Source organism: Hyperolius riggenbachi, chromosome 4, assembly GCF_040937935.1.
Source record: "Hyperolius riggenbachi isolate aHypRig1 chromosome 4, aHypRig1.pri, whole genome shotgun sequence".
Taxonomy (NCBI): Eukaryota; Metazoa; Chordata; class Amphibia; order Anura; family Hyperoliidae; genus Hyperolius; species Hyperolius riggenbachi.
Genome location: NC_090649.1, coordinates 277,846,245 through 277,858,520, shown reverse-complemented (window position 1 = coordinate 277,858,520; position 12,276 = coordinate 277,846,245). Strand labels below are relative to the sequence as shown.

General features: G+C 41.0%; 1 protein-coding gene across 2 annotated transcripts in view; it reads left to right on the top strand.

The window, feature by feature from the left end:
• Positions 1-4,818, top strand: part of TUBE1 (tubulin epsilon 1) — a 74,729-nt gene extending 69,911 nt beyond the window's left edge. For both annotated transcript variants that reach the window (XM_068231318.1, XM_068231319.1), the window contains one exon: positions 3,424-4,818. In XM_068231318.1, coding sequence (XP_068087419.1) covers positions 3,424-3,582 — 159 coding nt within the window. In that variant the 3' untranslated portion in view covers positions 3,583-4,818. The remainder of the gene's footprint in view (positions 1-3,423) is intronic.
• The last annotated feature ends 7,458 nt before the right edge of the window (positions 4,819-12,276 follow it).

Genomic DNA, 12,276 nt, shown 5'->3' with positions numbered 1-12,276 from the left:
ATTCAGAGAGGGGCATGGTGAGTCCGTGGCAGATTTCATTTTTTTTTGTCGCAAGTTAGAAGAAATGGAAACTTTTTTTTTTTTCTCACAAAGTGTCATTTTCCGCTTACTTGTGACAAAAAATAATAGCTTCTATGAACTCACTATGCCTCTCAGTGAATACTTTGGGATGTCTTCTTTCCAAAATGGGGTCATTTGGGGGGTATTTATACTATCCTGGAATTCTAGCCCCTCATGAAACATGACAGGGGGTCAGAAAAGTCAGAGATGCTTGAAAATGGGAAAATTCACTTTTTGCACCATAGTTTGTAAACGCTATAACTTTTACCCAAACCAATAAATATACACTGATTGGTTTTTTTTTTTATCAAAAACATGTTTGTCCACATTTTTCGCGCTGCATGTATACAGAAATTTTACTTTATTTGAAAAATGTCAGCACAGAAAGTTAAAAAAATCATTTTTTTGCCAAAATTCATGTCTTTTTTGATGAATATAATAAAAAGTAAAAATCGCAGGAGCAATCAAATAGCATCAAAAGAAAGCTTTATTAGTGACAAGAAAAGGAGCCAAAATTCATTTAGGTGGTAGGTTGTATGAGCGAGCAATAAACCGTGAAAGCTGCAGTGGTCTGAATGGAAAAAAAGTGGCCGGTCCTTAAGGGGTAGAAAGCCCTAGGTCCTCAAGTGGTTAAAAAAATAAAAATGCCCATCCACTTACCTGGGGCTTCCTCCAGCCGTGGGCAGCCAGGACATGCCCTCGGCGCCGTTCCGCAGGCTCCCGGTCCCCTCCGGTGGCCGACCTGGCCAGGCCGGCTGCCAGGTCGGGCTCTTCTGCGTTTCAAAATGCGCCTCACGGGGGCGCGCTGACGTCATCGGACGTCCTCCGGGCTGTACTGCGCAGGCGCACCCTGAACCTTCCCTTTAAGTTTGATAGCATGTCTATTCCAGCAATTCTGGATTTTCTCCAGGAAGGTTGGGAGAAGAATGTGTCAGTCGGTACTCTGAGTACAGATGGCAGCGCTTTCCGCTTTTTCTGGTGTGCCTATTTCTACCTCTCCTTTAATTGTAAGGTTTATGAAAGCAGTTTCAAGAAAGATTCCGATTTTCAGACCATACGTATCTCCTTGGGATCTGTCTATAGTTCTGCAGGGCCTGGTCAAGGCTCCGTTTGAACCACTAAAGGATAGTGTTCTTAAAATGCTTACATATAAGGTAGTTTTCCTTATAGCAATTACAACGGCTAGGAGAGTCAGTGAGATTGTCGTTATCAATTAAAAGCCCTTACTTTTAAGACTTTCAGGACAGATTAGTGCTTCAGACAGATCCGAAATTTTGTCCCAAAGTGATGTCAAAATTCCACAGGTCCCAGGACATTGTCTTACCGACCTTTTGTGTGAATCCAAAAAATGAAAAAGAACAGAATTTCTATTCTTTAGATGTTAGAAGATGTGTATTAGAGTATCTGGCTAGAACGGCTGATATTAGGAAGTCAGATGCATTGTTTATTTTACATTCAGGTAAAAATTCGGGCCAGGCAGCTTCTAAGTCGACTATAGCTAATTGGATTAAGTTAGCGATAATTGAGGCTTATAAAGTTATGAATGTTGATCCGCCAGCTTCCTTTAAGGCACATTTGACTAGGGCCATGGCAGCTTCATGGGCAAATAGAGCAGGTGCATCTCCTGAACAAATTTGCAAGGCGGCAACATGGTCAACGTTTTCTACGTTCATTCGTCACTACCGGATTGATGCATTGTCTGCTCATTACCAAGCGTTTGGAAGGAAAATTCTTCAAGCGGTGGTCCCACCCTAAGGTTATATTACTTGTTTATCATCTCACCTTGCCCTGAAGGATTGTGGGGAAAAAGCAGAGTTAGTACCCGCTAACAATGTTTTCAACAATCCTTCAGGGCAACGGGCCCACCCTGGTGTTTGTTGTCTTGTCAGATAGTGGCACTGATTGTGGGTTAGTGGATTGTTCACCTGTCGGGTACTTGTCTAAACGCACTGAGGGTGGACTAGCCATTTGATTCTTTTATAGGGGAAGTGCTGTCTGTTCCTGCGTCTGGGAGGGGCGACGTCTCACCTTGCCCTGAAGGATTGTTGAAAACATCGTTAGCAGGTACTAACTCTGCTTTTCATTGGTCTGGTGGTCTGTCCTATATAAAACCGGTCGCAGGGGCATACCAACGCATACACTACAAAATCCGTTTGGCAGGTAAAAAATCCCCTTATTTGTATAAATTCCTTGCCCACCCTAAAACTCCTTTGAGGTATCATTTTTCTGCACCATTTACAATGCCCACATCGAAAATTCCCCACGGGCAACCTAGCACTCAGCCAATCCTTATTTTTAGGGAAGACGAACTCGCCCCGTCTTAACTCCGGAAGCGCACAGCCTCCATTGTCAGTGGCACGCAGCGTGACCAAGCGTCAGGAGACGCGAAACAGCCGTCGCTTAGCCACCCTTATGCCCACCACCCACCTCCACTGGGATGACCCACCATCTTGAGGATATGTAAGATTATATTTGCACTACTTATATGCTGTTTTGCTATCGTGGAATACGAGGAATAAGCCATGTGGTTACACTGTCACATTGTTTGACATAAATCCAAGGACTGAAGGTGCACGCCTCTGTGATCTTTTGCTGCCACATGATCCTGAGTTAGCTCTCATACTGGAAGGGAAATGTAGTTTCATTATCAAGAGAGCACCCACTTTAGGCGATGTTCTGTCGCCAAGCCTGTATGAAGACCATGCCTGAGTTGGTGGCTCTGCTTGGTTACTTTACCAGGGTTCATATCGATGTGGCTTGAGAACATGCAGATATTGAGGGATATGTGAGCTACTTCTGCTCAGGGGTGGCACATTACTAGGGGGGCCCAGCGCAGTCATTTGAAACGTAACAACCTCACTTGGTGGTGCCTAGCCCTAACTCCCCCTGATGGTGCTTAACCTTAATCCCCCATGGGGGTACCTAATCTTTGACGCATTTCATGCCAAACATATGTTATTTTGAACTGATATAACTGAATCTAGGCACCTGCTGGTATAACCAATCTTCAAATGTCCTCCTTGTAGCCGCATTTATATAGCCGTGATTCGCGGCTAATAATATTGAAGTCTATAGTAGCACTCTTTTCACACAGACGGCTCAGGCACCCTTTTCAACTGATACCGGACCCGGCAGGCAGGTGCGGCGGCACTAAACCGATTTCCAATAGGTTTTATACTGAAATCTGTCTGCAATATCTGGACAGGTAATCTAATCTGATCAGAGAAGGATCTATAAAATAGTCGATCTGGTTACCATCAGCTAATGTATGACCACCTTAAATCATGTGCAGAAGATAAATGTGAGTCTTTTGCTACCAAGTTACTTGGATCAATGTTATTAAGACATCTCTGTGATTTGCAGGCTCACCTTCACCATTACTTACAAGTGGATGGCATGGAGCAAGGCTGTTTTTCAGAAGCACTGACATCATTATCCTCATTAATAGAAGAATACAATCAGCTGGATGCGACAAAAGGAATGAGAATGCCTGACCCTCCTCGGCTCAACATAGCAGTGTGAAGCTTCAATCTGTATTTGATTTCAACAGGGTATCAAAGGGAACTATCCGTACAATATCACAATCTATGGTGCACTGTTTCACCTTACTATGAATCTGCTCTGAGAAGTTTCCGCACTCATTATTTTCCTAAGGTAAAAGTTGTCCTGCAAAGTTTTTCAGATTTTTACAGCCCATAAAGAATTCTTACCTCTTATTTTAGCAGGAAATACTGTATATGAAATTAACCCTTTGCCAACCGCGCCACGCCTATTGGTGTGAACACAGCGATGGCCCCAGGACCACTCCACGGCAATTGGCGTGAAGTCCTGGGGTGGGGTTTTGCAGGAGATCGCGCGCATCTCCGCCTGAATGATGGATCACCGCTGCGTCATCAGTCTCCCAGCGGCGATCGCCACTAGGAGACTGTTACACGGCGAAACCGCCATCTAATGATGCTTGTGTGACACGGCTGTCCCCATTGGGGGACAGGAGCGATCCGCTGTCATTGGCTGGCGGGGGAGGGAGGCTTAAAAAAGAAAAAAAATGTATTAATCAAATAAACAAATATTTAAAAATAAACATTGGGGGAGCAATCACAGCGCACCAACAGAAAGCTCTGTTGGTGGGCAGAGTTGTACGGCCCTGCAGCAAGCCCTTAAAACTGCAGTGCCCTATTTAGTAAAATATAGCCTGTTTACTAGGAGGGTTTAAAGAGACTCTGAAGTCTCATTCCTTACCTGCTTTTGTTATATAATCCTCTTCAACATGACTGCCCAAGTAAAATCGCCGCGGCAGATGAATGATTTATTACAGATGAATCTACCTGCAAAGTTCCACGACTTTGCAGGTCTCAGATTCTGCTGTCCTGGAAAGGCAGTGCTTTGAGCTGTAGCTCTGCCTCTCCGCAATCAATCTCCATGGATCTCCGCCTCCTCCCCGCCCCTCTCAGTGAAAGAGGACTGAGAGGGGTGGGAAGAGGCGGCGATGAACAGAGATTGACTGTGGATGAGGAAGAGCTACAGCGTAAAGCTCTGCCTCTTCAAGGAAGTAGAGCCGTGGAGCTTTGCAGGGCTATTCCGCTGTAATAAATCATTCATCTGCCGCGGGGATGCAGCGATTGTACTAGGGCAATCATGCTGAGGAGGATTATATAACAAAAGCAGGTAAAAAAATGACTTCAGAGTCTCTTTAAGCCCGTGGTCCTTAAGTGGTTAAAGGACAACTATGAAAGTTATTTGTCCAAAACTTCAGCGCTACAAGGTCTCTTAATTCAGGAATCCGCCACCAACACCCCTCACAGTGCAGGCTTACCAGCTTCCTGTAAGACCCAGATTATAAGGTCTAAGCGTATATGTGGTCAGCAACCCCACCGATCTGTGATTTCCACGTTCTGTGATCCCAAAATATTCCTCCTCTGAAGATGTTCTCCGCATATGAGGGTATAATATCAAAGAGTAGAAAAATCTAAGTGCTCTCCGTTTTCATTTAAGACAAGCACTTTATTTCATAAAATTGTAAACAGATACTCACATAAGGGCCCTTATTACAGGGACCCTCAGTAGACAAAGCGTTTAAAACAAATAGTTTTGCAGGGTGCCAGTCTCCCCTCTGCCATCCGTTCCGCCCGACCTAGGTTTCGCTCACGCGTCCTCAGGGGCTTCTTAACGGATTGGCAACCCGGGTGGGTGTTAAATACCCTCTCACCTACATCTTAGACGCCGCCAGCGCATTAAGCCGCGCGTTCGCATCAGCGTGACGTAACTTCCGCCACGTCACTTCCGAAATTCCGCCGCGTGGAACGCACGGAAGGTAAAGTATATCGCTATTTCCCCTCAGTCATTCGGGGATAAGCTTGAAACGCAAGGAAGGTGTACATTGAATCTCCTTCCCCATCTAAAGCAAGACCATTTCAGGCCCGCTCCAGAAGGCTCCTTATATTAGGATGTGCAGAGGTTAAAGTGGCACCCCGTTTCAACAAGTTTTCACAGTATAACATATTCACATTAATCTATGCAGTTACCACTTACAGTAATAAAAATACACTGGAATAGATAACAATAAAATAAAAATAAAATAAAATAAAATAAAATCAATGATATAAAATGAAATAAAATGAAAACAATAAAAACAATAAAACACCTCAGATCTAAGCATATTAAGGGAAACTCCACCTCATTCCAGTATGTCGAAATCCCATATTAAACACTATATATATACAGTCCATGTTCACAGTCGATTAAAATGATTAAAATGTACACCTTCCTTGCGTTTCAAGCTTATCCCCGAATGACTGAGGGGAAATAGCGATATACTTTACCTTCCGTGCGTTCCACGCGGCGGAATTTCGGAAGTGACGTGGCGGAAGTTACGTCACGCTGATGCGAACGCGCGGCTTAATGCGCTGGCGGCGTCTAAGATGTAGGTGAGAGGGTATTTAACACCCACCCGGGTTGCCAATCCGTTAAGAAGCCCCTGAGGACGCGTGAGCGAAACCTAGGTCGGGCGGAACGGATGGCAGAGGGGAGACTGGCACCCTGCAAAACTATTTGTTTTAAACGCTTTGTCTACTGAGGGTCCCTGTAATAAGGGCCCTTATGTGAGTATCTGTTTACAATTTTATGAAATAAAGTGCTTGTCTTAAATGAAAACGGAGAGCACTTAGATTTTTCTACTCTTTGATATTATACCCTCATATGCGGAGAACATCTTCAGAGGAGGAATATTTTGGGATCACAGAACGTGGAAATCACAGATCGGTGGGGTTGCTGACCACATATACGCTTAGACCTTATAATCTGGGTCTTACAGGAAGCTGGTAAGCCTGCACTGTGAGGGGTGTTGGTGGCGGATTCCTGAATTAAGAGACCTTGTAGCGCTGAAGTTTTGGACAAATATTATTATGAAGTCAATCTGAAGGACTTTTAACTTCTGGGCAGCTCTCGGGACTTTTCAGCTCTTTGCGCGGAAATTGTATATAATTTTTTGTGTTACTGTTTTCAGAAATTTCTGCAGCAAAGTGTTTTCTATTTTCTATTTTTAATTGATACTGTTGTTATTAACAGATTAACCTCAGAAACCATGTTGGATGTATTTGATTATATGTCTAGACGTAATATTGAGATTGGTGAGGCATTTGGAGAAACTCATAGTGAGGTGTTTGAAGAGAATTTGGAAAGCCAGTTTAAAACACTAAGTCATGTCTGTGAAAAGAAACTGGCGGTATGGTGGGACATAGCCTCCCTTGAAAGATATCGTGAGGCAGGCTATGTCCCACGTAGATGCAGATGGGATTTTAGTCCCAATGAAAGTGAGAGAACTGATGTTTCAGATGAGGACTGGTACATATTTTTTAATAAATGTGGGAAAGAGTTATTGGGACTACTAGTAAAAGGGAAAAAAGTGAAATTGCAGAATTTGGATAAAGAAATAGAAAATATTAAGATTAAGTTGGAACCTTATAAATGCTTATTTGAATATAAGCAATTATCCAAAGATTTACAAGGATATCTGAAAAAAACGGATGAGGATTTAAAAAACAAAAAACAAAAGAAATTTATTAGAGATTTCAATGACTATAAAGCAGGAGAAGTATTTAAATGGCAGAAGAAGATAACCCCCATAGATAAAGTAAAAGATACCCAACTGAGAGAGGAGGGGGCTGAAGGGGGAACACAAACCCCAATAGTGGTTAGACCTAAAATTAATAAAATACCTGAACAGAAACCGAGATGGGAAAGGAAAGAAAATAAAAAATGGGTGAACCAACCCCAATGGAGAAATAATCCTAGATATCATTATATAGAAAAACCAATGAGATATTATCCTGCCCAATCTCCATATAATAGGATACCGGTTAGAAACCAACATTTAAATCCCCCCAGTGACTATAGACCCAGACAGAAATATGAGGCATATGGAGGGAGGTATGAGGAGAAAAAGTATGGAAAAGGAAAGGAAATAAAGAAAAGACCACAGAGGGGGTGGAGACCGAGGGTTGTACATAACCCCAATCAGATACCTATCCACAATAGATTCGAGGTTCTGAGTAAGGACTGGACAGAATCAGAGTCAGAATGCCCAAATACTCCTTGTGTTGCACACCCTTTTATAGATCCCCGTGTAGGGACAAGAGAGAGAAAGAGAAAACCAGAACTAGACGAGGAAACAGAGGAGGAAGAAGATATCAACAACGCCTCAAAAAAATGGAAAGAATAGAAGGGGAAGGAATATATAATCTGAGCTCCATAACGCTTAATCCGAATCAGATATCCTTGCTAGATCAAGGTTTGAAATTTGCTCCACCTAAGAAATTGGACAAATTCGGAACTTTCATTGATATACATAAGTTCATACGAAAATTAAGTATAAAGAAATTTTTTGCGACCAAAACGGGTCCCACTGATAATACAGTGGACAGTAGTTTGGAAAGAAGTTTTGTTCACAGTGGTTTAAAGAATAAATCTATTTTTAAGCCCCCACAGAATAGTAACCATCAAATTGAAGCATTCAAAAAGATGGTGATTAAAGACTTGAGAGAACTGACTATTCCAAGGTCATATAATGATATGTGGATAAAGAAAGGCATCAAAGAGTTTAAGGAAAGTAATGAAGTGGTAATAAAAGCAGCAGATAAGGGGGGTGGGATAGTGATTTTAGATAAGAAAGATTACAATCGAGAAATGCTGCGCCTACTTGAGGATGAGAATACGTATGAGAGATTAAGGGGAGATCCGGGGGCAAAATATAAGAAAGAACTAGAAATTTTGATGGACTGGGGTAATAGAGAGGGGATTTTGAATGAGAAAGAGATTAAATATCTTAAACCCTCGACTATTAGGACTCCAGTAATTTATTATTTGCCAAAGGTGCATAAGAGCACTACTAACCCCCCAGGGAGACCCATTGTCAGTGGGATAGGTTCAGTCACCTATAGATTAGGTGAATACATAGATAAATTCTTACAGCCATTAGTAACTACCACAGACTCTTATTTGAGGGACTCAAAACATGTTATTAATATTATCAAAGATTTAAATTTTGATGAACCCCCTTTTCTAGTGACTGCTGATATAACATCTTTATATACAGTGATACCACATTCTGCGGGTCTTAAAGCAATTGAATATTTTATGCATAAAAAAGGAGAATTAGAAGAGAAACAGATCCAGTTTGTAATTAACTGTACTAGATTTGCATTAGATCATAATTACTTCTGGTTTGGGGGTAACTTCTATCTACAAAAAGTGGGAGTGGCCATGGGGGCAAAATTTGCACCCAGTATGGCAAACTTGTATATGGCTCTGTGGGAGGAAGAACACATATATAGACATATAGATCAGAATTTGATTATTTGGAAAAGATTCATAGATGATATCATGTTTATGTGGAGAGGGGATGAATTTTCCTTAAAGAATTTTATTGAGACCTTAAATGCCACAACCCCAAATTTGATATTTACTTGTGAATACAATAGAGAGGAAGTTCACTTTCTGGATCTAGTTATAAGCAACTCGAATGAGATAATCAAAACTAGTACGTATACAAAACCTACAGATAGGAATAGTTTTATTCCCGTGACTAGTTGTCATCATCCCAACTGGTTGCGAGGTATCCCGAAAGGGCAATTTATGCGTCTTAGGAGGAATTGTGGTGAAATTACTGATTTTTATGCAGAAACTGATATATTGAGAAAAAAATTTGAAAAGAAAGGTTATGATAGAAATAGATTAGAAATCCTCCGCAGTGAGGTAGCACTAATAGAGAGAGAGACCATTCTGGGAGAAAACACTAAAGAAAAGAAAGAACTAATATGTCCATTTATAACAGGATTTAGTCAGCAATATAAGAAATTGGGAAAGATATTTAATAAACACTGGGCCCTCTTGAAAGAGGACCCAGTGTTGAGTGGAATATTACCAGGACGCCCAGAAATGATCTACAGAAAGGCCCCAAATTTGAAAGATATCCTAACTTCAAGTGCTATAGAGGAACCTAGATATAAGGGAGTGAGCTCCTTTGGGGAGGTGGGTTTCTACAAATGCAGAAAATGCCTACCTTGTAGGACGTGCATTCTCACCCCTAGAGTACAACAAACTTTCTCCAGTGAGGAATATGAGATAAAACAGTTTATAACTTGTGAGACAAAATATTTGGTTTATCTGCTTACCTGTCCCTGTGGAAAGTATTATGTAGGAAGAACCAAGAGACCCCTCAAAGAGAGAATTGGGGAACACATAAACAATATAAAAAGTGGTTTTAAAGAACACTCGGTATCTGAACACTTTAGAATTTGTCATCAACAGGATCCCTCAGGTTTGAGGTTCTGTGGGATAGAGAGGAATTTGGGTAACTGGAGGGGTACACATAGGATAAGAGAGATTTCTAAGGCAGAAACCAAATGGATTTATTTGTTAGACTGTATGGACCCTAAGGGTTTAAATATTGAGCTAGATTTAAATTGCTTTATAACAGATGAATAATGGAATTATGTAGATTATTGAGTTTAATAGTAGTGGTTGATTACCATAGAGAGGGGTCTGTGCTATCATTTTAATCATTTTAATCGACTGTGAACATGGACTGTATATATATATATAGTGTTTAATATGGGATTTCGACATACTGGAATGAGGTGGAGTTTCCCTTAATATGCTTAGATCTGAGGTGTTTTATTGTTTTTATTGTTTTCATTTTATTTCATTTTATATCATTGATTTTATTTTATTTTATTTTATTTTATTTTTATTTTATTGTTATCTATTCCAGTGTATTTTTATTACTGTAAGTGGTAACTGCATAGATTAATGTGAATATGTTATACTGTGAAAACTTGTTGAAACGGGGTGCCACTTTAACCTCTGCACATCCTAATATAAGGAGCCTTCTGGAGCGGGCCTGAAATGGTCTTGCTTTAGATGGGGAAGGAGATTCAATGTACACCTTCCTTGCGTTTCAAGCTTATCCCCGAATGACTGAGGGGAAATAGCGATATACTTTACCTTCCGTGCGTTCCACGCGGCGGAATTTCGGAAGTGACGTGGCGGAAGTTACGTCACGCTGATGCGAACGCGCGGCTTAATGCGCTGGCGGCGTCTAAGATGTAGGTGAGAGGGTATTTAACACCCACCCGGGTTGCCAATCCGTTAAGAAGCCCCTGAGGACGCGTGAGCGAAACCTAGGTCGGGCGGAACGGATGGCAGAGGGGAGACTGGCACCCTGCAAAACTATTTGTTTTAAACGCTTTGTCTACTGAGGGTCCCTGTAATAAGGGCCCTTATGTGAGTATCTGTTTACAATTTTATGAAATAAAGTGCTTGTCTTAAATGAAAACGGAGAGCACTTAGATTTTTCTACTCTTTGATATTATACCCTCATATGCGGAGAACATCTTCAGAGGAGGAATATTTTGGGATCACAGAACGTGGAAATCACAGATCGGTGGGGTTGCTGACCACATATACGCTTAGACCTTATAATCTGGGTCTTACAGGAAGCTGGTAAGCCTGCACTGTGAGGGGTGTTGGTGGCGGATTCCTGAATTAAGAGACCTTGTAGCGCTGAAGTTTTGGACAAATATTATTATGAAGTCAATCTGAAGGACTTTTAACTTCTGGGCAGCTCTCGGGACTTTTCAGCTCTTTGCGCGGAAATTGTATATAATAACTATGAAAGTTAACTAAGATTCTAAATGGCAGGTATATTTTCAGTAATTACTAGCAAATAGCAATACAAAGGCTTTTTTTCATCTTTTCATGTTTTATATGAAAAAAATGACATTTACAGAGAACAGTTCTCCCTGTCGGCATTACTATGGAGGACTGTGTCCAGCACATCCAGCATACATAAACAATCTTCACTGGCTGTAATTCTGTGCCTGGAATCTGTTCAGAATGATAGAAAGCAGAAATATAGCTTCAAATGTGTGTAAATAATCATCAGCTGAAGCACTTTGTTCTTGTCTGTGTCTCTCTCTGCCACATAGTGTAAACAGTTTACAGTCAGGTTACAGTTCAGCTCTGCTTCCCTCTCCCCCAGATGCCGACACAGAATAGTTACAAAACAGCTGGTTAGCTTTTTTTTCCACACAGGCTGTGCTGAAAGACCTCTGAAAAGCATTTTAGTGTTGCTGGCTAAAAGCTCTATAGGTGTGTGGGATGCACAGAAAAAAACATTTCTGGTATTTTTATGCTGCAGGCCTGAATATCCATTGCTTTGTATCCAACCTTTTTATACAAAGCAAAACTTGTCAAGTGGAATACAATAGTATGCATTAAATGGGGGAGGGGGGCAATTGTATAGCTGCATTCTGCTTAACACTGAAAGGGTGTTTTTTCCTGATTCATTTCAGTGTTTAGTGCATATGCCAAAAATGAGCAGTTAGTAAAAGATCACTACACATTTTTCATGTTTGAATTGGTGTCTTTTATACTTCAATTGGTGCAATTAATAGATGTAACCAAGGGACCTATTTACACAGTGACTATAAGTGACATCATAAACTTGCTTATCTTCCCCGCACATAGCAGATTCCTTATTACTGTATTTATAAAACACTGAAAATAAATTTATAAATGTATTGTGTAAATACAAAATGGTACTGAAAAATATTTGATTTCATTTTCCTAGAAAAAAGGCTACAAAAACCTGCAAAAAAAGTGAAATTTGCAGCCATCTCTATTAGAATGTTACAGGGGTGCCTTTAATGTATTTTTGTT